This window comes from Aspergillus heteromorphus (genome assembly GCF_003184545.1).
Source record: "Aspergillus heteromorphus CBS 117.55 chromosome Unknown BO70scaffold_3, whole genome shotgun sequence".
NCBI lineage: Eukaryota > Fungi > Ascomycota > Eurotiomycetes > Eurotiales > Aspergillaceae > Aspergillus > Aspergillus heteromorphus.
Window position 1 is genome coordinate 114,864 of NW_020290408.1, and position 24,780 is coordinate 139,643.

General features: G+C 51.7%; 11 protein-coding genes across 11 annotated transcripts; 4 read left to right on the forward strand and 7 right to left on the reverse strand.

The window, feature by feature from the left end:
- Positions 1 to 187: 187 nt before the first annotated feature.
- On the reverse strand, positions 188 to 2,197 carry BO70DRAFT_308104 (putative ubiquitin conjugating enzyme E2). The gene is made up of 3 exons (XM_025540091.1): positions 1,966 to 2,197; positions 1,566 to 1,886; positions 188 to 1,497 (listed from the first exon to the last, which is right to left on the reverse strand). The coding sequence occupies exons 1-3, from the start codon at positions 1,966 to 1,968 to the stop codon at positions 439 to 441; spliced, it is 1,383 nt and encodes a 460-aa protein (XP_025402589.1). The 5' UTR covers positions 1,969 to 2,197; the 3' UTR covers positions 188 to 438.
- Positions 2,198 to 3,028: 831 nt separating this feature from the next.
- BO70DRAFT_349785 (putative GPI anchored protein) lies at positions 3,029 to 3,487 on the reverse strand (the record flags this gene model as incomplete). Its single annotated transcript, XM_025541661.1, has 1 exon — positions 3,029 to 3,487. The coding sequence occupies one exon, from the start codon at positions 3,485 to 3,487 to the stop codon at positions 3,029 to 3,031; it is 459 nt and encodes a 152-aa protein (XP_025402590.1).
- An 878-nt stretch (positions 3,488 to 4,365) lies between these two features.
- On the forward strand, positions 4,366 to 4,960 carry BO70DRAFT_127795 (uncharacterized protein). Its single transcript, XM_025538004.1, has one exon. The coding sequence runs from the start codon at positions 4,514 to 4,516 to the stop codon at positions 4,847 to 4,849; it is 336 nt and encodes a 111-aa protein (XP_025402591.1). The 5' UTR covers positions 4,366 to 4,513; the 3' UTR covers positions 4,850 to 4,960.
- A 19-nt stretch (positions 4,961 to 4,979) lies between these two features.
- Positions 4,980 to 5,448, reverse strand: BO70DRAFT_358784 (uncharacterized protein). Its single transcript, XM_025542377.1, has one exon. The coding sequence runs from the start codon at positions 5,288 to 5,290 to the stop codon at positions 5,072 to 5,074; it is 219 nt and encodes a 72-aa protein (XP_025402592.1). The 5' UTR covers positions 5,291 to 5,448; the 3' UTR covers positions 4,980 to 5,071.
- Positions 5,449 to 8,172: 2,724 nt separating this feature from the next.
- On the reverse strand, positions 8,173 to 9,308 carry BO70DRAFT_426208 (membrane magnesium transporter family protein; the record flags this gene model as incomplete). The annotated part of the gene is made up of 3 exons (XM_025547760.1): positions 8,173 to 8,668; positions 8,852 to 9,101; positions 9,253 to 9,308. The coding sequence occupies 3 exons, from the start codon at positions 9,306 to 9,308 to the stop codon at positions 8,612 to 8,614; spliced, it is 363 nt and encodes a 120-aa protein (XP_025402593.1). The 3' UTR covers positions 8,173 to 8,611.
- A 435-nt stretch (positions 9,309 to 9,743) lies between these two features.
- Positions 9,744 to 11,770, reverse strand: BO70DRAFT_384812 (phosphotransferase enzyme family protein; the record flags this gene model as incomplete). Its single annotated transcript, XM_025545682.1, has 5 exons — positions 9,744 to 10,509; positions 10,550 to 10,658; positions 10,714 to 11,095; positions 11,152 to 11,447; positions 11,746 to 11,770. The coding sequence occupies 5 exons, from the start codon at positions 11,768 to 11,770 to the stop codon at positions 9,744 to 9,746; spliced, it is 1,578 nt and encodes a 525-aa protein (XP_025402594.1).
- Positions 11,771 to 12,385: 615 nt separating this feature from the next.
- On the reverse strand, positions 12,386 to 13,684 carry BO70DRAFT_358789 (translation elongation factor 1 subunit beta; the record flags this gene model as incomplete). The annotated part of the gene is made up of 2 exons (XM_025542378.1): positions 12,917 to 13,684; positions 12,386 to 12,864 (listed from the first exon to the last, which is right to left on the reverse strand). The coding sequence occupies exons 1-2, from the start codon at positions 13,299 to 13,301 to the stop codon at positions 12,386 to 12,388; spliced, it is 864 nt and encodes a 287-aa protein (XP_025402595.1). The 5' UTR covers positions 13,302 to 13,684.
- A 266-nt stretch (positions 13,685 to 13,950) lies between these two features.
- hsp78 (chaperone ATPase HSP78) lies at positions 13,951 to 16,671 on the forward strand. The gene has a single exon (XM_025542379.1). The coding sequence runs from the start codon at positions 14,064 to 14,066 to the stop codon at positions 16,470 to 16,472; it is 2,409 nt and encodes an 802-aa protein (XP_025402596.1). The 5' UTR covers positions 13,951 to 14,063; the 3' UTR covers positions 16,473 to 16,671.
- Positions 16,672 to 16,714: 43 nt separating this feature from the next.
- BO70DRAFT_384815 (MutS family protein MSH5) lies at positions 16,715 to 20,525 on the forward strand (the record flags this gene model as incomplete). Its single annotated transcript, XM_025545683.1, has 17 exons — positions 16,715 to 17,169; positions 17,219 to 17,311; positions 17,375 to 17,741; positions 17,798 to 18,197; positions 18,252 to 18,329; positions 18,378 to 18,437; positions 18,484 to 18,838; positions 18,901 to 18,997; positions 19,047 to 19,136; positions 19,186 to 19,387; positions 19,435 to 19,469; positions 19,527 to 19,608; positions 19,671 to 19,782; positions 19,841 to 20,042; positions 20,117 to 20,155; positions 20,220 to 20,358; positions 20,418 to 20,525. The coding sequence occupies exons 1-17, from the start codon at positions 16,821 to 16,823 to the stop codon at positions 20,523 to 20,525; spliced, it is 2,808 nt and encodes a 935-aa protein (XP_025402597.1). The 5' UTR covers positions 16,715 to 16,820.
- A 196-nt stretch (positions 20,526 to 20,721) lies between these two features.
- BO70DRAFT_329813 (something about silencing 10 family protein) lies at positions 20,722 to 22,911 on the reverse strand. The gene is made up of 2 exons (XM_025540797.1): positions 22,699 to 22,911; positions 20,722 to 22,633 (listed from the first exon to the last, which is right to left on the reverse strand). The coding sequence occupies exons 1-2, from the start codon at positions 22,880 to 22,882 to the stop codon at positions 20,871 to 20,873; spliced, it is 1,947 nt and encodes a 648-aa protein (XP_025402598.1). The 5' UTR covers positions 22,883 to 22,911; the 3' UTR covers positions 20,722 to 20,870.
- Positions 22,912 to 23,133: 222 nt separating this feature from the next.
- On the forward strand, positions 23,134 to 24,615 carry ksrA (3-dehydrosphinganine reductase). Its single transcript, XM_025540798.1, has 3 exons — positions 23,134 to 23,384; positions 23,446 to 23,577; positions 23,633 to 24,615. The coding sequence occupies exons 1-3, from the start codon at positions 23,244 to 23,246 to the stop codon at positions 24,470 to 24,472; spliced, it is 1,113 nt and encodes a 370-aa protein (XP_025402599.1). The 5' UTR covers positions 23,134 to 23,243; the 3' UTR covers positions 24,473 to 24,615.
- The last annotated feature ends 165 nt before the right edge of the window (positions 24,616 to 24,780 follow it).

Sequence of the window (24,780 nt, forward strand, 5' to 3'; positions counted from 1 at the left end):
ATGTAAGTCATTTCGTGACGCTATGCTTGGTGAAAAAAACGACCAATTCCGTCCGTCCCTCTGTTCAAGTATCCATCCATCATCCATCAAAGTAACCTTTTTTTCTCTGCATGGGAACGCCGCTCTTGTTGTGGGAAATTTGGGGGTTTAGAGAGGGGGGGGGGGGGGGTATTTCATTCTCTTTGTCCTTGTATCTGTTTCTCTTGGGGAATGGGGGTACGGGTATGGATTTGGCTATGGGTATGGGCATGGGAGGGTATTAATATGGTAAATCGTAGAGGGGAAGGAAGAGAAGACGGGGGGTGAGGAGAGTGTGAGGGTGAGGAGAAGAACAAGATACAGGTGAGAATGTGGATGATGCAGTAGGTAAGTAAATACTGCGAAACGAAAGGGTGGAGGAGAGTAAGTGAGTAAAGTAAGTAAGTGCATGGAAATGATTCACAGTCTGCGAATACCAATGCGAGGCTTTGCCTTCTTGGCTTTCGACGCGGTCACTTTCCTCAGACCCGTGACCAGCTTTGTCTGTCTCAAGTGTGACGGGGCGGAGGTCGACGCGGACGGAGTGAGGACGGTAGGAGGGTTGCTGGGGTGGGAAGCGCGGAGGGCGGGATCCGTTGTGTCTTTCAGCTCAGGCAGGGAACGCGGGTTCTCCTTGCCGTCTCCGCTGCGGCGACGGGCGAAGGCGCCATCGGGGGACGGGTCGGGTTCGTCTTCGAAGATCTGGAGGTCGTCGCGGGTGCGTCCGGAGGAGTTGATGCCCTTGTTGAGGACGGAGAGTTTGGGGGATTTGCGCTGCGGGGAAGGATCCCGATCGTCCGGGTAGTTTGCGGCGATGTTCTTCTCCGAGGCGGACATGCCGTCGGCGGCGGTCATCATCATGTCGTCTGTGTCCATTTTGAAGGGGTCGTCGAAGCCCGTGGGCATCGTTAGGACGGAGAGGGGGCGTTTTCCGTGGGCGTTTTTGCGGACGCTGGGCGCGGTGAGTCGGATTGGGGAGGGGGAGAGGGAGAGGGAAGGGTCGTTTTCTTTGCTTGCGTTGGTGGAGGTTTCGGATTCGGATTCGTCGTCAGAGATGGTTGTGTCGAGGGGGTGGAGGTGAGGTTGAGATTGGGTTTCTTCTGGGAGTTGATGTTGATGATGGTGTTGTTGTTGTCGGATGGATGGGCCGGGTTGTTGGGATCGTGAACCTGAGCTCTCTTCGCTGTTGTTCCTCCGGGTGGTGCGCTTCTTCATCGTCACTGAGGCGATTCTGGCACCCCTTTGTGATCGCAGAGCGCGAGGGTCCTCCCGTTCTTCGGGGATGATCGTCCCGGCGTCTTCGCCTCTGGTTTTTGCATCGGACACGGCGGAGGCGAGCTCTGGTGGAACTGCGGCGTGGATGGAGGTCATGAGTCGTGCTTGACGGGCAAAGGCATCGTAGTTCTCTTGAAGAAGGGCGCCGGCGGCGGAATTCAGTGCGGAGTCGGGGTTGGGGTAGATGAGAAGGCAAGAGATTGTCTAATGGTGGTCGTCTTTTGTCAGATCATGTCTGGGGCGAGGGGAGGGGAGGGGAGGGTGGTACTCACGACCAGAACATCCTTCAGGGTCAGATTGGACTTCCAGTCTCGCTTCAACGTGTCCACGCAAACAGCCCCGGTCGATTCCTCCACATTAGGATGCCATATCCGAGTCTTGAACGTTGCCTTCGGTGGGCTCTTGGGGTAGTCCTCCGGCATTTTCAGATGTAGTCGCCATAATCCCTGCGAGTATGGTGTACCCTGTGGTCCAGCCAGGAGGGTTGTGAGCTGCGTCAGGTCGTCTGCGTCGTCGGAGGGGAAGATGTAGTTGGGAGGGAGTTCCTCGTGTAGCCCTGCGTGGTCCGCGGCCAGACGTCGTAGAGAGGACACCTACGGGTTGAAGTCCGGATGGTTAGCATGACTATAGACCAGAAGGGAAGGCTCGGATTCAATTGAGTGGGCTACTCACCATACTGATTGTGTTTCCCGAGTCAGGAGAACCTCAAAGATGAGGCTGAAAGTGTTCGAAGGACTAGCGGTGATCTCTGGGGGTGCATCCAGTGCTTCGTCTGTCTATTCCGAGTCTTGTGGTTCTTGAAACGCAACCAATGCGGGGAACAGCCAAGTGAATCGAGATACTCCGGTTCAGATGCCTGGGCATAGATCGCGCAAAACTCGATAGATGGCTCGGTCCAATTCCGTTGCCCCCGACGCCGTTGTTGCCCGCTCTTTGTTTTGATGATGTGAGGTGGCCGGCACTAGGCCCCGTCCGGAACCAAGCAACGCGCGGGTAGGTCACGTGCATCGGCGCGTCTCGTCGCGCGTTTTGGGAAAGGTAATGAGTGGCTTCCGGATTGGGAAGGGCGCGATGGGGTAGGCTAGTGGTGACTATCGATGCTTTGACAGTAATGGCCCCCTAAACCTGGGGTATACAGGGGGGAAATGGGTCTGTGTCTGTTCCCTAAATGAACTTCACTTGTCAGGGTTCTAGTTCGTTACTCTGGAAATATCTATCGTCTTACAAGTTACGTAGGTTTTGCTGGGTCCAAAGGGGTTCATTGAAGAAAGGGATACGATCGATGGATCCCTTTATCACCGATCCTACCATACCCCAACGGGATATTTGTTTAAGTGATAGGTGAAATTGGATAAGCTTAAAAAGTGAAGTGGGCTCTCACATGCCGGAAGTCCCTGTATATTTACCATGTCCTCATTAAGTGATTAAAAATTACTAGAGAAAAGAAAGCTCATATGTGCGCCGCAGTTAAAAAGGATCTGGTGAACAAGCGGTGACCTTGAAAGGAGGGAGCAAAAAGAAAAGCCTTCCCAGCAATGTTACATATTTCAGTCAGAAGAAGCGAACTGCAGAACGTCCATATCCCTCATAGCCGTAGCTCTGCTTCTCTTTCGCGGTCCAGAACGGTACGGTCGATCGATCGCCAGGGGGTATCTGCTGTTCCCCCGTCATGGGGGTTTGTGGTGGTCGAGACTCGATGCCGTTCCGGCACGGGTTGGAAGATGGCACTCTCCATTTACAGGAAAGCAGCCAGGGCAGCGCCAGCCACGACGGACAGGCCGACCGGGCCGACGGTGGCGAGGGGAACACCGGCGCCGGAGGAGGTGCTGGAGCTGGAGCTCTTGGTAGAGGACGAGGAGTCGCTAGTGGAGGTGGACGAGTCCGAGGAGGTCTTGGTCGAGGTCTTGGTCGAGGTGGCGGAGGCGCTCTTGGACTTCACCAGGGAGGAGGCACCGCTGGATCCGACGAGGAAGCTGGAGGGGCCAGCGGGGAGAGAGCCCTGGGTGGGCGCCGTGGGGATGACCGGGGCCGAGGTGACGGCAGCCGAAGCTTGGGGCTGCATCGATGTTAGCTTGCTATCCTCCAGAGGGATCCGACGACCCATGGGCTTGGAGTCGGGAGTGCTTACCACCGCGACGGAGGACTGGGCGGCGACGAGAGCCGAGAAAGCGACGAGGAGGATGGAGGAACGCATGTTGATAGTAGCGACAGAGGTAGTCTAGATGTGGATAATCGGGTAGATGGCTGCGAAGGCGATCTGTAGACTAGCACAAGCGAGTGTGAAGGTGGGAGGTTGGGAGGTAGAGATAGAGGTAGAGGTGAAGCGAAAGTTGGGAGTTCGATGAACGACCGTGGGGGAGTACTTTATATCACTTGGGGAGGGAAAAGGGACGCCGCGCTGACAGGCGCAGGGCGATCCTTTAAATAGAGTCCGTCCAGGCCAGACACTCCCTCCCTCACACACGCACACAGTGCCATCCCTCCCCGTCCCCGACCCCATCAGCCCTGTCTGCACCCCCTCCTAGTGGCAATCAAATATCAATGTGAATGGAGGGAGGGATCCACCTGCACCGGCCCAAGGGCCTCCTCCATTTTCAGTCGCCCGGCCGTGGCTCAGAGAGAGGCGGGACGGCGAGTCTCACCGTGCTCGCAACCCTCATCACCAGATGGCGAGACTAAAACGCCTAAAGTCGTACTAGCCTCTCCCCGAGTCACGCAGAGACGGGAGAAAGTCAGAAATAGGCCTGTTAGTCAGCATTCAGATGTCTCCTCCGCAGGAAATTGGGAGGCGGTTTGCGGGAGGTTTGCGTATGCCTCTGCTATTTTTGGCAGGCCATCGGGGCACAGCGTCAGCGGCCGCGATCCACTGGCTGCGGCCTCCCCGCCAATAACAGCCGGGGCCTATAGATCTACAAAGGGCCAAGGCGGGTGAATACTACTGTGATGGGACAGGGAAGAGAAAACAAAGAGAAAAAGAGGGGAAAAAAAACAAAAAGGGAAACAGAAAAGCAACACCAAGCATTGACATCCCAGTAGATACTACCCAGTGCCCCTGGGTCCTCTCAGGCTCTCCTCACTCTTTCAATTCTATCCACTTCTGTTGAGGGTTAAGCTTCCTGCGGTGCCCGACCCTTGGTGACAGTCTGGTGACACACCACTACTTAGATCGCAATCGTCAGACTCGTAACACATCACCCATCAGTAGGGCAATAATGGGCAAATGGGCAAATGGGCAAATGGGCAAATGGCAATAGCAATGGCATGCGCACCATGGGACCCACAAAAAGGCTTCAAGCCTTCAACTAGTCACAGTACTTGTGTAATCAAAGTAGTACGAGGCAGGCATGCCCTTCAACCCTCTCCCCAGAATGAACGAATGCCTTGCCTTGCCTTGCCCTGCCCTCGATCCAGCCACGCCATTTATCGCCCGAATCTCCCACTCAGTCTAGCCCTCCATGGCCAGTCGACTATCCAAGCCACCCGTACGGAATACTCCGACGGAGACGACGGAGTCGCCATGGAGGCCACGCCATGGTGGTGGTGGTTGTGGTGGTGAGATGCTGTATCTACGCAGTAGTCAAGTAGTCTAGTGGTGCCTCCCAACCACAGGACTCCGTAACTAACCTACTATAAGTATTTAACCACCGCGTTGCCTCTCCTCTCCATTGGCAACGCCTCTTTTTCCTGCCACCTTTTGCTGCTAGGGTGCTGTTGTCCACGTAACAAACCAACCAAACGCATCATCCTAACCAGCCATCTCACTGCCTATTGATCCCGACTACGTAAGACCATTATGTACGAGCCTTTTTCTTTTTCTTTTTCTTTTTTTTTTTTCTGGTTTCGGGGTTGTTTTCACACCAACCATAGAACGTGATTCCATCGGTCCCTGCATGGGGTCAAAGACGGGAGGAGGGGGGAGGGGACGAGGGCGGGGACTCGTAGTCCAATTCTGTTTTCGCCCATGATTGTCTCTCGGTGACCAGTGTGGTCTGTCCATTATCAATAGCCGCTTTCGAATAATTATCATCATCATCATCATCACAATAATAAGACAAGCGCGCCAGAAAGAAAAGGGTTAAAAAAATTAAACAAAAAGAAAATAAATGATAAAGTTTAAAATGGTCGCGACAGCCCGGGAGGGAATTGCCAAGCGCGTGGGTTGTGTAGGTACGGTACAGAGGACATGAAGCGTACGTATGCAAACCGAGAGCGTCGATCCAACTTTCCCCTCCACCATTCAAAATGTTCTTGCAAGACAGTGCGCTACGGCCAGACCAGTCTGCCGTAAGGTACGCGGTGTATCAGGGGTATTGAAATCTCCGAAGAGCCCTGCCCTAGTACCACTAACTACAGCGTCGGCAGGCAGGTCGGAGCCGGGCCTTTTTATTGCCACCACTCGATGCAAGGGAAAAGTCTCTCCCTCCGTATCGTAATGATCATTGATCGCAGCTGTGGTAGTCATTCATCCCAGCAACCTCGTCCTCACCCCCATGAATGAAACGGGCACAAGGGCAAGGGCGGTGTTGATTTCTTGGTACAGGCTAAAGACGCCCGATGGCTAAGCTAAGCGACCCTGCCAAGTGCCAAAGCCAAAGCCATATCCCCATTCCCATCCCGCCCGCCCTTGTTGTCTCAAGTCTCCATCTCCCGTTGATTGATACTGAGACCCTGTAGCACACGCTGGTGGAGCGCCACCAAATTGGGCAACTACCACTGGAATGAACGATGGGCGCGCCCCATCCATCTCCAATCGATATGGGTTCACCACCAGTCCCATACGGCTCACTTACATACATAGGTACTAAGTAGTCATACGGAGCAGAGACCTTCTCTGTACTCCGTCCAATTCCACAAAAGGGAACATTGCGCGGAGTGTTTACTGGGGTCGTTCGCTAACAGTACGGAGTACCTACTCCGGAGTTCTCTATGAGAGATGTGGTTGCTTTTTCTCCCCTTCATTATTGTCGATTATTGCCCACCGATCCCACCGGGGCCAGACTGAAAGGCAGAGAGAATGAGGGCACTTGGTCGATTTTCGTAGTCGTTACCCACTTAGGGCATCATCATCATCATCATCATCATCCTTTCATGCCATCTGATATCTACTCTGTAGTCCCCCGTCCAATCAACACTTTTGCTCTTCATTCCCCAAATCAGAATGAACTATGGAGTATTCCGTACGACTTGGAGTCCCTGAGTCGTGACTCGCGAGACTCCTCCGTCCAGATCATGTCATGTCATCGTGATATGTCTTAGCCGGGGCGCGCGCGAGCAGCGCCGCCTGGCTGACTGGCCAGCCTGACCTTTCCGCCCAGCTGGCTCTCTCCTCTCCTCTCCTCTCCTCTCCTCTCCTGTCGTGTCGTGTCCTGTCCATCTGTTCGTCTGGTCTGGTCTGTCTGTCTGCCTGTCCCAATCAATCAAGTCCCTGCCCCCCCACCCGGGCCAACCAAAAGGCTTACCTACCGACCTTATTGGACATGTTCCTTCGTCCCGTCCATGGGGGATACGAGCAAATGCGGCACAAGGTTTTCGACGGCCCGCCTTAAATAGAACGGGGGAGACTCAAAATTGAGCCACCGGCTTGTGTGTATCAGTGTGTCAGTGAGTGTCTGAGACTCTGCGTTGAGGTGTGTCCTGATGACCCCTATGGGGCTGCTTTCTGCTTTGCTTTGCGGCTTGCCAGCCATTTGAGGGGGCGGGAAAGCTGGAGTCTAGCGTCTACTATCTACTCTGTACTAATAACTAGTATGACTATGAAGAACTTATCTTAGTTAAAGAAGAACAGTCATATCCCTTTATCTGGAGCCCAGTACTCCGTATCTTCATGCAAAGATATCAGTCATTCAAAGACCACGAGGATTGAGGCTCAGCAAGTGCTAGTGCTATATTTTGACTTGACTGACAACTGACAATCCAACCCAGTTCGTCCAGCTCGGGAAACACGAAAGAGAAAGAAAGGCTGCGAAGGCTGTGTATAGAGCCAACCACTAACCATTGGTCATTGACCATTGACCATTCCCATGCACTTACATACTTACCCAACCTACACCGCCCCTCGCACCCGCGCCCAGTTGCCAACCTTCAACTTCAGTCTATCTATTAGTTATTCCTCTTGGGTCTGGGAAGCCCTACACTAGCGTACCAGGCAATATCACCTCACCACCCGGCCCGGATAAACAATCGCCAGCCGCGCGTCATCTCGTGCGAATGTTGAAAATTTGAAGATTGTTGTGTCTGGTCGAAGAACCGACTTCTTAGGTATTATTGCTCTCTACGGATAGATAGAGAGTGGCGGTGCTCCTCGGTCATTGGATAATGGATCCGTCCTACTCCCTGGAGAATCGAGTGTGTGGCTCCAGAACTAGATATCTACGGAGTACTTGGTAGATGGTTCGGATGGTTCCTACTTGGGTTGGGGTCCACTTGATTGCGAATTGCGAATTGCGAATTGCGAATTGCGGTGTTTGGAGGTTGGTTGGTTGGTTGGTTAGGGATGGGATCGCGTTTATCCGGGTTATGTTATGCGTTTATTGTCCTGCGTAATGATATGCGCGGTGGCCGCGAATGTCTACCTTGTATGCGTGGACGGGCTACCGCTGTCCTGGTTATATTGGTAAGATGGGCTTCGCGGCGTCATCGCTGATCTGATGTCCGATGGGAATGACGCGGATTGAAAGAGTAGTTGTAGATTGATGGAGTCGGTTTTGATGAAAGTGTTTTATGAGGGGTTACCTTATCGATTCCATAGGCTTGGAGTTGAAGGGTAACTATCTGATCATGGTTGACATATCGGAGGCGAGGCAGGCGCATGTGTTTTGTAAAGGTGGTCTGCAAATCAGCACTCCGCGTGGCCGAAGCATCGGTATAACCGACATCTCCCTCCTTTTGTCGCTCTCGCTCTGTTCCCTTTCGCATCCAACGCGGCATGATGAACACTTCTCAGTCCGGAAAAGCCATACTAACCACCTGACAAGGAGCTCACGCCTGATGTAGCCCTGGTACGCAGAGCAAGTCAACAAATCCGCCCAAGACGAGTGAGTCTCTTGAACCGTCCACCATGCTTAAACGCTCTCGACTGTTCCCTGCACCAGGCTTGACTCCCCTCATAAACCCCCAGCGAAGAAACAGCGCAAGCATCCAACACCACAACCACAACCACAACCAGGACCAGTATAATCAACCAACATATCCATTCATTCATACTCAGATAATATACACCGGCGCATTCCACCATCCGCCCTAGCATGCTATGCCACGCTATGCCATGCTATACCCACTACCCCCAACCTCAGCCCCAGACCCAAAGACAAGGAAACAATCACTCCTTCACCAGATCATCCCCGCGAATCCAATCCGCGAATTCCTTCCGCTTGGCCTAGACAAATCACCCAGTTAGCCAAATTCTTGCTCACTCATCCACGCATCCATCCACATCATATCCCATCCTATCCCCTCCCCTCCCCTCCCCTCCACATCGAACCCACCCCTCCAACCAAACCAACCCAACACCCCAAACCACACCACCTTAAAACAGGGGAGAGGGGGGGAAACAACTCACCCTCACATCCCAGAAACTGTACCTCTCCTCCAACCTCCGATACGGATTCCTCATCCCGCCCTCCCTCTCAATCTGCCCCGCCCACTCACTCCAGCTAATCGGCTTCAGCTTCTCCGCGCCCAGGACGAGGCCCGTGGACACGAGCACGAGGGAGACCAGGGCTTCGATGACGATGTCCAGCGGCAGGGCGGTCGTGGATGAGAGGCGCGCGTTGCTGTAGAGGATGGTGTGTTCGTGGGCGGAGTAGCCTCTGTACATTTTGTAAAAAGGGGTTTGTTAGCTGGAGGGGGGGGTTCTTTTGCTTGGATGATGGTGATGGTGATGGTGATGGTGATGTGGAGGTGGTGGAGGTGGAGGTGGGTTTGGGTCTGGGTATGGGTTTGGATTTGGTTAGAACGTACGCATGAGCCAGCAGGATGAGGCCGAAGAACGTCACTAGGCGGGAGAGGACGCCCATTGTGAGGGTTTCCGGTCTAGCTGGACGGTGCGGGAGACGAGATCTGGACCTTGGGGTTGGATCTGCGCAGCTGGTTCAACTCGGAGCTTGTTGGATGCGCCATACGTCTGTCGGTCGGAGTGTCTGGCTGGCTGCCATGTGGGGCGGTGGCTGTGTCACGTGAGGGGAGTTGATGGGGTCCTGGCAATTTGTAGAAAGATGATGTTTGTCTTGCTTTGATCTCTGATCTATATACTTCGTACTCTCAAACATCTTGAATAGTAGTGGCATATTAATGTGTCTAATGACTTACACTTTAAAGCAGCCGAATAACCATCTATATGCAGGATAAAGCTGCCTTATTATTGCTGAGTTGAGACGTTGTATATTTCAGTCGAGAACTGGACCAATCCACCAGCAGCTCCAGAACGACAGCTAGCACGACTACGAGAAGAATTATCCGTTTGTGAACGGCCACACTGCCGTCCACTGGCTTCTCTCCTCCTCTGTAGCCGAGTGTCGATCCAAAAACTCTTCTTTTGCTCGTTCGAATCGGTCTTTGAAAAATTCGTAGTTATCATGGTTAACCCACCCATCCCATCCTCGATATGCACCAACTTGCCCAAGAAACTCCTCCATCAGTTCCACGCCCCTGGACCACTTTATCTCGTTCTGCCGTTGGCGTTCTTTCTCCTCTACCGTAAAAGAAAGAGGACAGGGGATGGATGATCCAATGTAGCTCGACCATTCATCCTGAAGTCTCATGAGCATGCCCTGCACGATTGGCTCCCCGTCACTAAAAAGAGAGCTAGATAACCCGGTGATTTGGCCGGCGAGAGAGTCTCTGAATTGCAACGCGTGGGCAACGTCGGGGCAGTTTCGAATCAGCTGGATATCGTAGAGTTTGTAAAGGGACTGCGCAGCGCGAAGTTTCTTTGCTTCAAGTTGTTTCTCTGGGCTTAATTCATCGAAATTATCGGGAAGACTGATTGATTGCAATCCCTCGGGAATAGGACCCTCAAATTCAATGAGAGCTGGATGGCGAGCTTGAAGAAACAGAGGCGACAAGTTCACAGCCTGCCAGTCAATGATAGAAATAATCTCTGTTGGTTGATCCGGATTCACAAAGATATTGTCCGCGTGTAGATCGGGATGCCAAAGAACGGGTTTAGAGAGAGTTTTGTCTTTCGGTAATAATAACTTTGGCAACTTTGAGGTAATCCTGCAGTGTTTCTTGCTTGTATTGAGCGGTTGGCTGGTACTGGCCAGGTCCGTAAAACAGTCCCTGTGGGCGTGGGAATTTTGAGAAGGATTGTAAGCACATTAACTCGCGGTGAGCCCGAGAAATCACATAATCTTCGGGCGATGTCCCTATCGCCGAGTGTTCATTAGACCAGTATACCAGCCAACGAAGGGAAACACTTACAGGGCCCTCTGTTTATATCAACAGCATCTCTATTATCGTCGAAGAATGCTCGGTTCGTAGTAGGACCAACCGCAAAGACAAAATCCACGCCGTTGTCCTTGGGCTTAGAATAAACGAGTTGGCTTGGCTGAACGTCTGGAAGATCCTTTGCGTAATACAGGCTTCCATACATGGGAAACTGAGTGGATACAAGGGCTTTTTCAAACCCAACGAGCTGCTTGACAATCTGAAGTTTGTCAGGACCTGGCATGTCATCCCAAAGCTTGCTTAATTCAACCCCGCGGCTTCGCTCCATGATGATGTATTCAGCTCCAGCTGGCGTTTCAGCGGAGGAGCTCCAAGCGTACACTTTTGGGGCGGGGATATTGAGTACATTCCGAACCTAGGGTCATATCAGATAAGGTAACACCAAGACATACAGGACAGAACAATTATCACATAGTCCATTGTCGCCACCTCGCTAGCTGTGGTAAAATGTGGACGACCGGCATTTGGATTTGGGAGTTTTGCAATGACTTCTTTATTATCATCCATTGTCATAAGGAAAACTTTGCTGAAATTCCCCTCTGGGAGTTTCTTCACTTGGACACAGGACTTGGACTGTGTCACTTGGATTGCGACCCTGACGAGTTCCGCTAGATCAAATTTGACATAACGACGGGAAAACTGATCTTTCTCATTCCATATCCATCGACCAGCTGTATAGCAATACAAGCTATCTTCGTCACAGTCTGCTGTAGATAATCCACGATTTGTTGCAAGGCTAGTGTGCAACTGAGGCGGCACAGATGTTGTATGGGCCTGTCGTGAGCTCCACCTGCGAAACCAGTTCATATTAGATAAATTCCAGTAAATAGCATTGATGTTGCAGGAGCCAGGTTGTCGGACTACTAAGGGGGGTATGCAAAGTTTTGGTTGAAATATACCATAAGCCCTGCGTGCGTACATTTTGTGGAAGAAGTGAAGTTCACCGTGTTGTAATCACATAACTACTACTTCCCATCACATGACCACGCCATCGCGGTAACTTACAGCTGAGGGCCAGCGGCAACAACATGTTGAGATTGGAAGTCGAGATAAAGTCGGTCTGGACCAATAATCCAGGATACCCCGCATGTCTAAGGTGACCAAAGCAAGGTCCTATACGCCTAGTACGGTTGCTATCCAAAGGATGCAGTTTCAAAAAGGACCCATAAGTGAGAAGGACTCGGAAGCTCCATGACCCGGCAAAGGTATTTGGAGAAAGAGAGACATAAGCAGGTCAGTTACTTGATCGGTCATCTAGACACGGAGGGGGAGGGGGAGGAGGAGTGAGTGAGAAGGGACTAAGGCTCGCTCACGAGTTCTGCCGGAACTGGAGGGTCATGGGCTGAATAGTACTGTATTAAAACAGCCAGAGCCAGATCTTTTATTGACATCGTTCTTTAGAGAATGAGACGTCTTTGCATCCATCCATTATTATTCTTGGCTCCTGCGTCGTCACCGAAGATAAAATGCGCCACCTCTACGGTGGTAGATCAGTGAGCCGCCTGCCACAGCTTAGGTACTGGCAAATGCTAGCTGGATCTTCCCTCCTCGACCCCGCCGCTGGCCCAACGATGGATCTTGGATTGGGCAGCATTAGACGCATTGGACCCATTCATGCCACTTCGCGCGGTTTTCTTATCGAATCCTACGAGGGGAACGCTACATGTGCTCCAGATAGTGTATTAAATGGGTATTTGATTTTTATTTTGGTATTCATCATCGCGACAGGGAGTCCCTGCCGACTTTGGTTATTCAAGTTCATGAAAGTATATTTCCGTGAGAAAACATAAAATAATCCATCACACCGTGGCTCTTCATTAAACAACAGCAATCCATTTACAGCTTCATCATAGCGGCCTAGAGGGAATCTGTTAGTGACGTTACGGACGCTAGGTAGAATCAAGTCTTGACTTACAACATCGGTGGACTGGACGTGGTCCTCGTCCTCCTCGATGTTCTGCTGGAGCTCATCGAGGGAGACCTTCTCATCCTCAACGACAAGGTTGATCTGGAGCTTCTTGATACCGAAGCCAACGACAACGAACTTGGAAGCACCCCAGACGAGACCGTCCTTCTCGATGGCACGGACGTTGGCCTCCATCTCCTCAAGGTTGGTCTCATCATCTACAGACAGTTAGTATCGTGGAAGTACCAGGAGAGATTGGTCAAAACATACCCCAAGGCTTAACATCGAGAGTCACCATGGACTTGGCGGCGGGCTTGGCCTTGCCCTCCTTCTTCTTCTTGTACTCAGCAAGGCGGGCCTCACGCTCCTTGACGACCTCGGGGTCCTCCTCCTCCTCGTCGGAGCCGAAGAGGGACATGTCGTCCTCATCATCCTCGGGCTTGTCCTTGGGGTTGGTGGGGAGCTCAGCGGACTCGGGGCCGTAAGCAGTGTAGGCCTTGGAGGCATCACCGGGGAGGGTGGAGAACTCGGACTCGAGGGAAGCAATGTGCTTGTACCAGCGAGCGGCGTGGGGGAACTTCTCGGCGTCGGGGACACCGGAGAAGGCCTTGAAGGTCACAGCATCGGCCTGGGAAGGAGCATCGCTGTACACCATGTTAGCTAGGTGCGTTCAAAATCGCTTGAGTGCATGTGCAGACACAATGAAGAGAGACAGAAAGCATCAAGGATTTTCCAAGTGATCAGAAACGCGATTGCTCGCAATTGTTGTGTAATCTTGCAGCGGGGTCTTAAGCCGCCTCATAAACACGGACCAATTTATTTTCATCATACAAGCAAGGAACATGAATGCTGGGGGAAGGAGGGGGAGAGAGGGGTATCATCGAAAGGTAGGCCTTACCCAACAATGTAGCTCCTGGTGGCCAAGTAGTTGTTGGCAACTGAGGGGCACCATTAGTTACTGCTGAGAGCAGATAGGACAGGGGAAGAGGGGAAGAAGAAAAAAAGGGAAATAGACATACCGGTGAGGCCGGCCTCGGAAACAAGATCAGTGAAACCCATTGTGAAGATTGTGTGAAGAGATGTGTGGTGAGTGGAAGGAAAGAGGAAGAAGAGGAAGAATAAATAGGAGGGGGGGAAAGGTGTTCTGAAGTATTTTTTCAAATTTTAACAGCGCCCCTCCTTTCGGCGCAACACGTGACCCGAAGGTGACGGAGCTGCTGGGCCTTTGGGGGAGCTTCCGCCACTTATCGTCGCGCGCGCGGTGGAGCCTTCGAGAAGCATCGCGACGCTTCGAGGCACTCGGACGGCCAGCCGGAGATAGAGGATATATAGGCCCTGTCGAGGTGCGTCTGGAGCTCGCGAATCGCCCTATAGCGTACGACTTGATTGATTGATCTTCTTCTTGCCCTCTGCGACCATGTCGTCAAGGTTGCAACTCGCTCGGGGTCGGCTTCTCCGACCATCCACCCTGTCGTCATCGAACCGGATCCTTCAACCGTCCCTGGGACTGCGTTCCCTTCCACGCGCTCGGTTGCTGCCATCCTTGTACGGCAATATCACACATAGTCCCTCGATCCTGCCTGCTCGCAATTATGCCAATGGACGTCCCCATCCTCCCGGAGGCACGCATCGCATGAACCTAGGCGGCGAGCCCGAAAAGTCAGCGTTGGAACAATACGGTGTCGACCTCACAGCCAAGGCTAAAGCAGGCAAACTGGACCCCGTCATCGGACGAGATGCCGAAATCCATCGTACGATCCAGGTGTTGTCGAGGCGGACGAAAAACAACCCAGTTCTCATAGGAGCTGCAGGTACTGGTAAAACAGCTGTCATGGATGGTCTGGCACAGAGAATCGTTCAGGGTGATGTCCCCGAAAGCATCAAGGAGAAACGTGTCATTTCCTTGGACCTGGGCTCTCTTATTGCCGGAGCAAAGTTCAGGGGTGACTTCGAAGAACGCTTGAAAAATGTTCTCAAAGAAGTCGAGGATGCGCAAGGGGGCGTGATCCTCTTCGTTGATGAGCTCCACACCTTGCTTGGGTTGGGAAAAGCAGAGGGCAGTATCGATGCCAGCAATCTTCTCAAGCCGGCATTGTCCCGCGGTGAACTTCAATGCTGCGGCGCTACAACTTTGAACGAGTACAGGTTGATTGAAAAGGATGTCGCTTTGGCGAGACGATTCCAGCCCATTCAAGTCGGCGAGCCCTCGGTAGCTGCTACGATCTCTATTCTGCGTGGTATTAAGAACAAATACGAAGTCCACCATGGTGTTCGGATTACGGACAGCGCCCTGGTAGCTGCGGCAACTTACAGCAACCGTTACATTACCGACCGTTTCCTTCCGGACAAGGCGATCGATCTCGTTGATGAGGCGGCATCGGCCCTACGCTTGCAGCAAGAATCGAAGCCTGACGTGATCAGAGAGCTCGACCGTGACATCACCACTATACAGATTGAACTGGAGTCTCTTCGCAAGGAAACCGACGTTAGTAGTCGCGAGAGACGCGAAAAGCTGCAGGATGACCTGAAGGCCAAGAAGGAAGAAGCGGCCAAACTGACCGAGGCATGGGAAAAGGAAAAGGCTGAAATCGATGAGCTTAAACGCACGAAGGAGGAGCTGGAGCGTGTTCGTTTCGAACTGGAACAGGCCCAGAGAGAAGGCAATTTCGCGAAAGCCGGTGAGCTGAGATACTCGACCATCCCGGTTCTGGAAGCCAAGCTGCCCAAGGAGGGCGAGGAGCAAGCTACAAGTGGCCAGAACAATTTGATTCACGACTCAGTAACTGCCGACGACATAGGAAATGTGGTATCTCGGACCACTGGCATCCCTGTCAACAAACTCATGGCCGGGGAGGTTGAAAAACTTATCAAAATGGAAGACACGTTGCGCAAATCTGTTCGTGGACAGGATGAGGCACTCTCCGCGGTCGCCGATGCAGTTCGCATGCAACGGGCAGGGCTTAGCGGAGAAAACCGGCCACTAGCCTCGTTCATGTTCCTGGGTCCTACTGGTGTTGGAAAAACAGAGCTTTGCAAGAAAATGGCCGAGTTCTTGTTCTCCACCGAGTCGGCTGTCGTCCGGTTTGATATGAGCGAATTCCAAGAGAAGCACACTATCAGTCGCCTGATCGGCTCACCGGCTGGCTACGTCGGTTATGATGATGCAGGCCAACTTACAGAAGCAGTCAGGCGGAAGCCATACGCAGTGCTGCTTTTTGACGAGTTCGAGAAAGCACATCGCGATATCTCTGCTCTGCTGCTGCAGGTGCTCGACGAAGGATTCCTGACAGACTCCCAAGGCCACAAAGTCGACTTCAGGAATACTCTAATTGTTCTGACGTCGAACCTGGGTGCCGACATCCTCGTAGGCGCCGATTCCCTACACTCCAAAGACAACGGCAGTGATGAAATTTCACCCGAGATCAAGAAATCTGTCATGGATGTTGTCCAGTCTGCCTATGCCCCGGAATTCCTCAATCGTCTGGATGAATTTATTATCTTCAAGAGATTGTCTCGCGACGCTCTTAGGGATATCGTCGATATTCGAGTTAAGGAACTCCAATCACGACTCGACGATCGACGTATGACCCTGCAGGTTGATAACGAGATTAAGGAGTGGCTCTGTGAAAAGGGTTACGATCCCAAGTACGGCGCTCGTCCTCTCAATCGTTTGATTTCTAAAGAAATTGGCAACAAGCTGGCCGACAAGATCATCCGTGGTGAAGTCACGTCTGGACAAACTGCTCGCGTCACCTTCAATGCCGACAAGAGTGGCCTTGCCGTCGTAGCAGGACCAGCAGAGGCGACCGAGGCTGAAACTTCTTGAATGACTGTCTTGGGATTGTTGGGTATCTGGTGCTACGGTTGGTTGGATTCTTGCAGGGGCGTTAAAAAGACGATGACCTTATGACTTGTACTCTCCACTTTTGTTTGTATCATAGCATGATCTCTGATGTACCATATGCTTTAAATCAACTGTTTGTATATGTATATATATAATACTTGCAGAATAATCCATGATTTAAGGCGATCAATGTCAAACCTCTGTAAATCCTGGATGTCACTTGACCGGGTTGGGCTGTGCCGCTCTGGCAAGCTTCTCAGACACCACCTTTCTCAGTGCATGGCACCCCTTTCCCTGTATGCAAGCCTCTAGAGCACTCTTGCATGTACCATGGAGTCGTCTGGGAAGAGAAAACGAGCGGCACATCTCCCACACATGACTCCACAATCTGTTAATGCCCGGTTCATCAACGACAATTGCCCACGACCGACATCACACAGCCTTCTCAGTTCCCAAGGCACTCGGACAGCAATTCCACCTGCTTCAAGCAGTGCTGGAAATTTTTGGACTGGGAATAGTCTCTATGAACGATCCATCGATGATGAGCTTGAACAAGTCGTGGTGGCAATCGACATGAAAGAATCGGGTACAGTGGGATGTTCTTACTACTCTGCCCAGGAGGAGAAGCTATATCTCCTAGGCGATCTGCGGTACTCCAGGGCGGAGACTATCGAAAGCTGTTGGTTTACCTCGTTATACTCCTGTCAAATGAGCTGACAATCTCGAAGTGATTCTTCAAACTAAGCCTACCGTGCTCTTGATCTCACCCCGTGTTGACCACAACAGCCTCCAGGAAAGACGAGCAACTGAGCAAGACAGTGGTATGTGAAACAATGTAATGATAGTTTCATAAATGAAGTTTGCTGAGTTTGTCCTCTCTACAGATACTCATTCCTATCTTCCCTACCAACTCGATGTACGCCCATCCCAAGAATTCAACTACGCAAACGCAAAAAACAAGCTAGTGGCTTTGGAGATATCGTCGCGACACGAACAACGCATCAGGTTCTTGGTACCACACAATGGGCTGGTTGATAATGAACAAATGGATGCGGAGAGCATGGATCTCACATTGCAGGAAGGCAAACTTCTGCATATGTCCGCCTCGATTGAGATGGAGAACACGGTGACGATCGGCTGTGCTGGTGCCCTTCTCGCGTATCTGCAGAGACGTAAAACCTCGATCGCAGCGTCCAGTGATAGCGTATTTCGAGTGTCATTCGTTGAAATGTTCTGTTTGACTGGGACTATGTGAGTAATCGCCTACTCCTCTAGTTTAACCGGGAAAAGACCTTACAATGAAATAGGTTCGTCAATGGAAGAACTTTACTAGCGCTTCAGATAATGGAGTCCGAGTCTCATCCTAGTATGGTCAATCAAGGCCCAGGGAGGAGGTCATCCTCGTCGAAAGAAGGCCTTTCGATTTATGGTCTATTCCAACGCTTCGCATATACACCTCAGGGAAGAAACCGACTCAAACAGATGTTTCTCCGTCCCAGCGTGGATCTTGATGTCATCAAGGAGCGACATGCCTTTGTTGGTACATATCTTCGAACAGACAATTACAATCCTTTGGACAAAATGATCAAAGGTTTAAAGCATATCAAGAATCTCCGCCAGGTGATGGTCAATCTTCGGAAAGGAATCAGCACTGGGAGCGGGAAAATTATGGGTTTCAAGACAACTGTTTGGGCTACTTTACTGGCTGTATGTCGTCGTGAGTGAAGCGCGATCAAATGGCAGTCACTAATGTGCTATAAGTTTGCTTTTTACGGTATCGACATCCATGATGCCCTAAGGGAGACATCCGGTGGAAGCAATCTGGCTTTACATGGCAAAGTAAGCTTTGACGAGATCGCTGCATGATGTATACTGACCACGATACAGGCTCTCCGTATCTTTGAAGCAGCTCAATTGTTCAGAGTTGGAAGGATGATACAGGAAATAGTAAGTCTTCTCACGCATCTGCAGAACATTGCATTCAAAATTACAGGTCGACATCGATAGCTCTGAGGAGCAGGGAAGAACAGTCGTCAAGCCAGGAATCGATAGGGAACTCGATCGTATGAAAGATAGGTATGACGGTCTGAATAGCCTATTGAAGCAGGTCGCAATCGAAATTGCCACGACCATTCCAGAAAGTTCCGAGATAGATGTGAATGTTATCTATTTTCCTCAACTCGGATTCAACATAGCAATTCCGCTGAACGAGGCGGGTGATGCTGCTTACAGGGGCGCAGAAGACGACTGGGAGCTTATGTTCCTTACGGAAAACAGAGCGTACTTCAAGGATTTCAGGATGAGGGAGATGGATGACAAGCTAGGCGATATATACGGTCTTATATGCGGTTTGTCCTCTATCCTTGGCATATCGTATGAGGTTCAACTCTGACTGAACGCATGCTATTAGAAAAAGAGATTGAGATTGTTTACGATCTCGCTCAAAGAGTGCTTCAATACGAGAAGGTGCTTCTAGAAGCGTCGGACATATGTGGGCAACTTGACAGGTATGATCCATCTTACACCATTGAATCCATCTTACATCGATGGTATCAGCCTTTTAGCAATGGCCCAAACTGCAAGTTCATACAATCTGGTGCGCCCCAATATGGTGCAAGAAGGTATCATAAAAATCAAGGGTGGCCGGTAAGCTCATTGGGAGATAATACTTCCTGTCAAGCTAATGTGAAACAAGACACATGTTGCAAGAACTTACCGTCTCATCATATGTTCCTAATGATGCCTTTCTTGTAAGTGGAAAGGTGCAGGGAGTGCCATCAGAACCCCTCGGTCAGACGTCAGGGGCTATCCTGGCTCAGACCAATACGGAATCTGGTCCGAGTATGTTGCTGTTGACAGGACCAAACTATTCTGGAAAGAGTGTCTACATGAAACAAGTAAGTATCTCCTCCGTTGCAGGGATCATCAGTAATGAGTACTGCAGGTCGCACTGATCGCCTATCTGGCACAGGTCGGAAGGTACATTCCCAGTCAAACCTTTTCATATGTCGATGAACGCAAAACTAATATTAGTAGTTTCGTTCCAGCTAAAAGCGCAGAGATCGGGATCATCGACAAGATTTTGGTGAAGTCGAATACTCAAGACAGCGTCTCCCAGGTAGGTAAAACATACAACCGACTCATTATGCAAAATCTCTAAGCTATCACCCCCGGCCTTAGATCCAGAGCACCTTCATGAATGATCTTCAGCAGATATCATTTGACCTGAAACAGATGACCAGTCGGAGTCTGCTGTTGATCGATGAATTCGGGAAAGGAACCAACGAAAACGGTTTGTGGATTGGCAATTCTAAAAGCCAAACAAATCTAATAGTCAACTGGCTTCGCAGATGGCATCGGCCTAGCATGTGGAGTTCTCAAGCACCTACTAGGTTTGGAGAATGCGCCCAAAGTCATCGCCGCAACACACTTCCACGAGATACTCGAGAACGGGTTCCTCAAACCCAGTCCACAGTTACAACTCGGCCATATGGAGATCCGGGTGTGCGACAACCCGCGCGATGCTGAAGACCAAATCACGTATCTCTATAAGTACAGCGCTCCTTTCTTTTTGAAACAATGCTTCTATTGGGTTTGTTTACACTAAGCCATATACATTACTTTAGCTTCCGTCTAGGTCGAAGCAATCGGAGCTATGGAACAATGTACGTCCTGTCTTGCCACAGAACCAGACATCCTTGCTGTATGTCGCACACTTACTCGATATAGTTGCGCCGCCATGAATGGTATTAGCCAGGCAATTGTTGACCGGGCAGACGAGATCGCCTCTCTTTCGGCTCGTGGCGAGAATCTGATTGCCGCTTGTGCCCTGCTTTCTACCGAAGAGACACAGGCGCTGGAGGAAGCTGTATGGTCAATCCCGATGACCTGCACGGGAGTAGAGGCTAACTATTTTCTACGCTTTAGGACAAGTTGGCAAGACTATTCCTGTCTTGGGATCTCTCAAAGACTGACTTGAGTTCAAGTTCTGTGAGGGATGAGCTTGAAATGAAACTTTTCGATGTGTCAGGGTGATGACGGGTGGTGGGTGGGCACTATATATCTCTACGCGGAGGTAGCACTTTAAGTTAGTTGTGAAGAAGTTCACTTGCCGAGTTTTCCTTTCTGCGCTTCAAAAACACCAGCTCATGAAAGCTGAATCCATAAACTACTAAAAAAAAGAAAAGAAGGGTTTTTTTTTTTTTTTTACTTTGAACGCAAATGTAGGAAGGACACAGTCAAACAAAAGTTTGTATCATCATCAGAAGAATTATATATGTACACACAAAGACCCATTTTTGCACACATCGAACGCCAGTAATGTATGTCTCCAGTGCGGTAGGCGAGGCAAGAAAGGAAAAGTAAGAAGCAAGACCGAGGCTAGAGCTTGACACTCTTGACCAGGTTTTTCTTGATACCGGTAAGTTCACCACCATATCCACCACGGCTTTCACCGCCCTTGTAGACCTGGCGAATGCTGCCCAGCTTCTTCTTCTTCTCCTCGAACTTCTTCCTCTTCTTGACACGGGGGTTGCGGGAGTCCTTGCTGCGCTTGGGTGCGAGACCCTTGTTCTTCTCGATCTGGTAGGTGATGGCACGCTTGCCGTCTGGTCCGACCTCTTCGTGGATCGCCACCTGGCCGCCTTCGCGAGCAGCCTCCGCGTAAGCATCGGCACGCGCCTTCTTGTCATCCTTGCGCTGCTTGCCACGAGCCGCGACCATGTCGTAGTAATCGTCGTCATCGGACTTCTCTTCGCCCCTGAGTTGATTCGCGACCCGGTGATCCTCTTCGTCACTGTCGCCACCCAGTTGCTCCGACTCCTTCAGCCTCTGTTTACCACGCTTCTCGGCTTCCGCGTTCAAGCGAGCTTGACGGTCCCTCAGGCGCTCCCGGTAAGGAAGATCTGCGTCACCACCAGCGTCCCGACCAGCCGCACTGCGCTTATTGGCCTTCTGTGCAAGCTGTGAGGTGTAGAAACGGAGAGACCGCTTCTGGTTGGCCTTTTCTTCGGCCTCCTTTGCGGTGAGAGCATCCTCATCACCGAAATCGGAGTCGTCCAGATCCTTGGCCACGGTCTTAGTCTTCTGTGTGCGCTTCTTGCCTGGTGCGGCAACAAGCTTCGAAAGATCCGCCAGGTTGGCTTCAGTCTGGCGAAGTCTCTCAGCCCTGCGTTCTTCCGCCTCGGCTTGGGCGGCCTCGGCTGCGCGCTGCGCTTTCGAGACCTTCTTCTCCTTCTTGGAGGCTGGCGTCTGCTTGCCCTTCTTGGCCTTCTGCTTGGGCTCAGATGCGTCCGACATAATCTCGTCAATGTCCTCGGAGTCAGCATCCGAATCCTGGGAGATCTCCTCCGGTTCGGCTTCGCTGATATCTTTGACATTGTCCCAGAGTTTTCTGAACTTGACTATGGTTCCCATGACTGGATGAGCTCGTAACTCGGCCGGTGATAGCGGAGCGGGCTTCCCGGAGGCGTCGGTGCCGGATGTCAAGAGCATGAAGTACATGCTGATGGAGCCAAGGTAGGCGGAAAGCGCGCGGAACTTGATGACGGCAACAGGCGCGAACTCTGGGGCGTCGTCTGAGTCGTCGTCGGCGTTGAAATCCTGAGCGGCCTTGGCGAGGGTCTGATGCGTAGCCTGAAGATCGGTGAAAGCTTTCGATAGCGGCTCGAATTCGGGATATCTTGACCTCAAGATCTTCATCTTTTCCTCATCGCTCATATCGTCCGTAATCTCCATCTGGGGAAGCACTTCGGTCACCACTCCGTTGTCCTCCTCATCCTGTGCCTTGCCGGATTCGACCCATTCCGTTTCATCGAAGCCGAAATCCTCCTCGTTCATTGCCTGCAGATGCTTCTGCTGGAGCCGCTTAGCTTCCTCCTCTTCCTCGAGGGCATCCGCTTCTGTCTCGATCTGATCGGCGTTGTAGAGGTCCTTTTTCGAGGAACCCCAAGCAGCGATACCGTCCTCTTCGTCGCCAGATGCATCAGAGTCCTGGTTGGCACCGCGCTTGGATTTCGATTTCAGTCCCATGTCGTCCTCGTCATCATCGTCCTCCTCAATATTGTCCTCGTCAAGATCATCGTCGTCGTCTTCGGCGGAATCGTAGCCCAAAATCTCCTCGTCTGACGGCTGGAACATTTCCTCTGTAGTAAAACTGCAGTTAGAGACACACTGATCGGGAACATGTCTATGCTATTGTACAACCAACCTTCCTCAATTACTCTCCGGCGTCTCTTTGCCTCTGGCGCCTCTTCCAACAGGATTTGGTCGCGACCGGCCTGGAACTCATCCCCGGAATCGTCGAATCTCTCCTCGACGGCGAACTTGGAGGGACCGTGGTTGTCTGACTTGGGGCCCGCAGGGCGACCGCCGGCCTTTCTTTTCTTAGCCATGACAGGCTGTTGATTGAACTTGAAATGGGAATAATGGGCAGAGAATGCTATCCTTTCGGACCGGATCGATAAAGTCTCGCAATAAAATTTTGGGCGGGTCGCTCACCGCCCCGATGGCGCTAAACCGCACGGGGCAGGCGGGGTTTGCACCGTTTGAATTATGATCGCAGTAGTGCTAAGTACTAAAGTAAGTATGGTATGCGGGCGCGCAGGTCGGCCGAGGTGCTTCAATCGTTCCTTCTCCATCCAGCGCCGCCAGCAACCCGCCTTCCAAACGAGCAATTGCCCCGGACAGGAAACCCCCGACCCTCTCATAAACTACCGATTTCCTCCTCCCGGTTCTCCTCTTCTCTCTTCCTCCATGCATCCACCGTTACCCACTGTCTTTTACGACTCGTCTCCCACGACATTGGGAATTTATACCATTCTTTGCGGACTATTCCTATACACAGCTAGCAAGATGTTCGGCTTCTCGCGCAACCGCTTCGTCGTTGAGGGCAGGGTAAAGCTCACCCCCTTCTTTCTGTGCAATGACCACGAGCTGACACCTGTTCGTTCTGTAGACCATCGTCGTTACGGGAGGCTCTGAGGGCTTGGGCAAGTCTGTTGCATGCCAACTCGCCGAGAAGGGTGCCAACATTGTGCTCGTTGCACGTACTACCTCGAGACTCCAAGAGGCCGTCGAGGCCGTCAAGGTATGTACAGCATCTAGCCATGCTCTTGTGTCAACAACAGCCAACAATTTCTTAGGGATCGGCAAACTATGTCGACAGACAACGATTCCACTACATTAGTGCAGACCTGACCGAGGCTGCCGAGTGTGAGCGTGTCATGGCAGAAGCCACTGAGTGGAACGACGGAAATTCTCCCGATATTGTGTGGTGCTGTGCAGGATACTGTCATCCTGGCTTCTTCGCCGAAACATCCGTGCAGACGATGCGAGACCAGATGGACACGGTCTACTGGACAGCTGCCAACACAGCCCACGCGATCTTGAAGCGGTGGCTTGCACCTATCAGCCCCAGCCAACAGAGGCCGACGCCAACGAGGCACCTCATTTTCACTTGTTCCACCCTCGCATTTGTGCCTATTGCCGGCTATGCACCTTACTCACCTGCCAAGGCTGCGATCCGTTCGTTGTCTGATACACTCAGCCAGGAGCTTGAGATGTACAATGGCTCTCGCTCGTCCAAGAATCGACACGAGACTCCAGCTGCCAATGTCAAGGTGCACACGGTCTTCCCGATGGGCATCCTCAGTCCGGGTTTCGACAACGAACAGAAGATGAAGCCCGAGCTCACCAAGAAGCTGGAGGCTGCCGACAAGCCCCAGGCCCCGAGAGAGGTTGCAAACATTGCGATCAAGGCTCTTGAGAGGGGTGAGTACATGATCACTACCATGTTCGTCGGCGACGTGATGAAGGGGGCAGCCCTTGGCCCCAGCCAACGGAATTCCTTCATCCGCGATACCTTCCTCGGTTGGTTCAGTAACTTGGCCTTCATCCATGTGAGCCCTGATCTTCGAAGGCAGGCCTGGTACTGGGGGGTGAAGAACGGCATCCCATCCCGCCCGATCCAGAAGTCGAAGTAAATGTGGTCTTGTTATGCTTTGTGTCTTGTCTGGTGCATGGCTTAGATACCCTGAGCGTCCCTTGTTCATTCTTATGGCCATTCTTATGTTTGTCCTTCAGCCTCATGTACGTGTACGAAAGCTTTATTAATTAGATTGCTTCCCTGTTCCAATGTCTACTACCTACTCCCCACGTGTAAGCTCTGAGCGCGGGGTTGAAGTAAATATGTACCAGACAAGGACGCGCCTTGGCAGAACGCGACCCTTGGCAGGCACCCGACAGTTCTTTGATTCCGGCATTCTAGAGCCTCCACCAAGCCATCGCTCCC

Excerpts from the sequence above, each read along its gene's own strand:
- BO70DRAFT_308104 (XM_025540091.1), bottom strand. Across the intron at positions 1,498-1,565 it reads CCCTGAAGGATGTTCTGGTC|ACAATCTCTTGCCTTCTCAT; the intron begins GTGAGTACCACC and ends GACCACCATTAG.
- BO70DRAFT_127795 (XM_025538004.1), top strand. The coding sequence starts at position 4,514 with ATGGGCAAATGGGCAAATGGGCAAATGGCAATAGCAATGGCATGCGCA.
- BO70DRAFT_358784 (XM_025542377.1), bottom strand. The coding sequence starts at position 5,290 with ATGGACAGACCACACTGGTCACCGAGAGACAATCATGGGCGAAAACAG.
- hsp78 (XM_025542379.1), top strand. The coding sequence starts at position 14,064 with ATGTCGTCAAGGTTGCAACTCGCTCGGGGTCGGCTTCTCCGACCATCC.
- BO70DRAFT_329813 (XM_025540797.1), bottom strand. The coding sequence starts at position 22,882 with ATGGCTAAGAAAAGAAAGGCCGGCGGTCGCCCTGCGGGCCCCAAGTCA. Across the intron at positions 22,634-22,698 it reads CCGGAGAGTAATTGAGGAAG|AGGAAATGTTCCAGCCGTCA; the intron begins GTTGGTTGTACA and ends GTTTTACTACAG.
- ksrA (XM_025540798.1), top strand. The coding sequence starts at position 23,244 with ATGCATCCACCGTTACCCACTGTCTTTTACGACTCGTCTCCCACGACA. Across the intron at positions 23,385-23,445 it reads GCTTCGTCGTTGAGGGCAGG|ACCATCGTCGTTACGGGAGG; the intron begins GTAAAGCTCACC and ends TTCGTTCTGTAG. Across the intron at positions 23,578-23,632 it reads AGGCCGTCGAGGCCGTCAAG|GGATCGGCAAACTATGTCGA; the intron begins GTATGTACAGCA and ends ACAATTTCTTAG.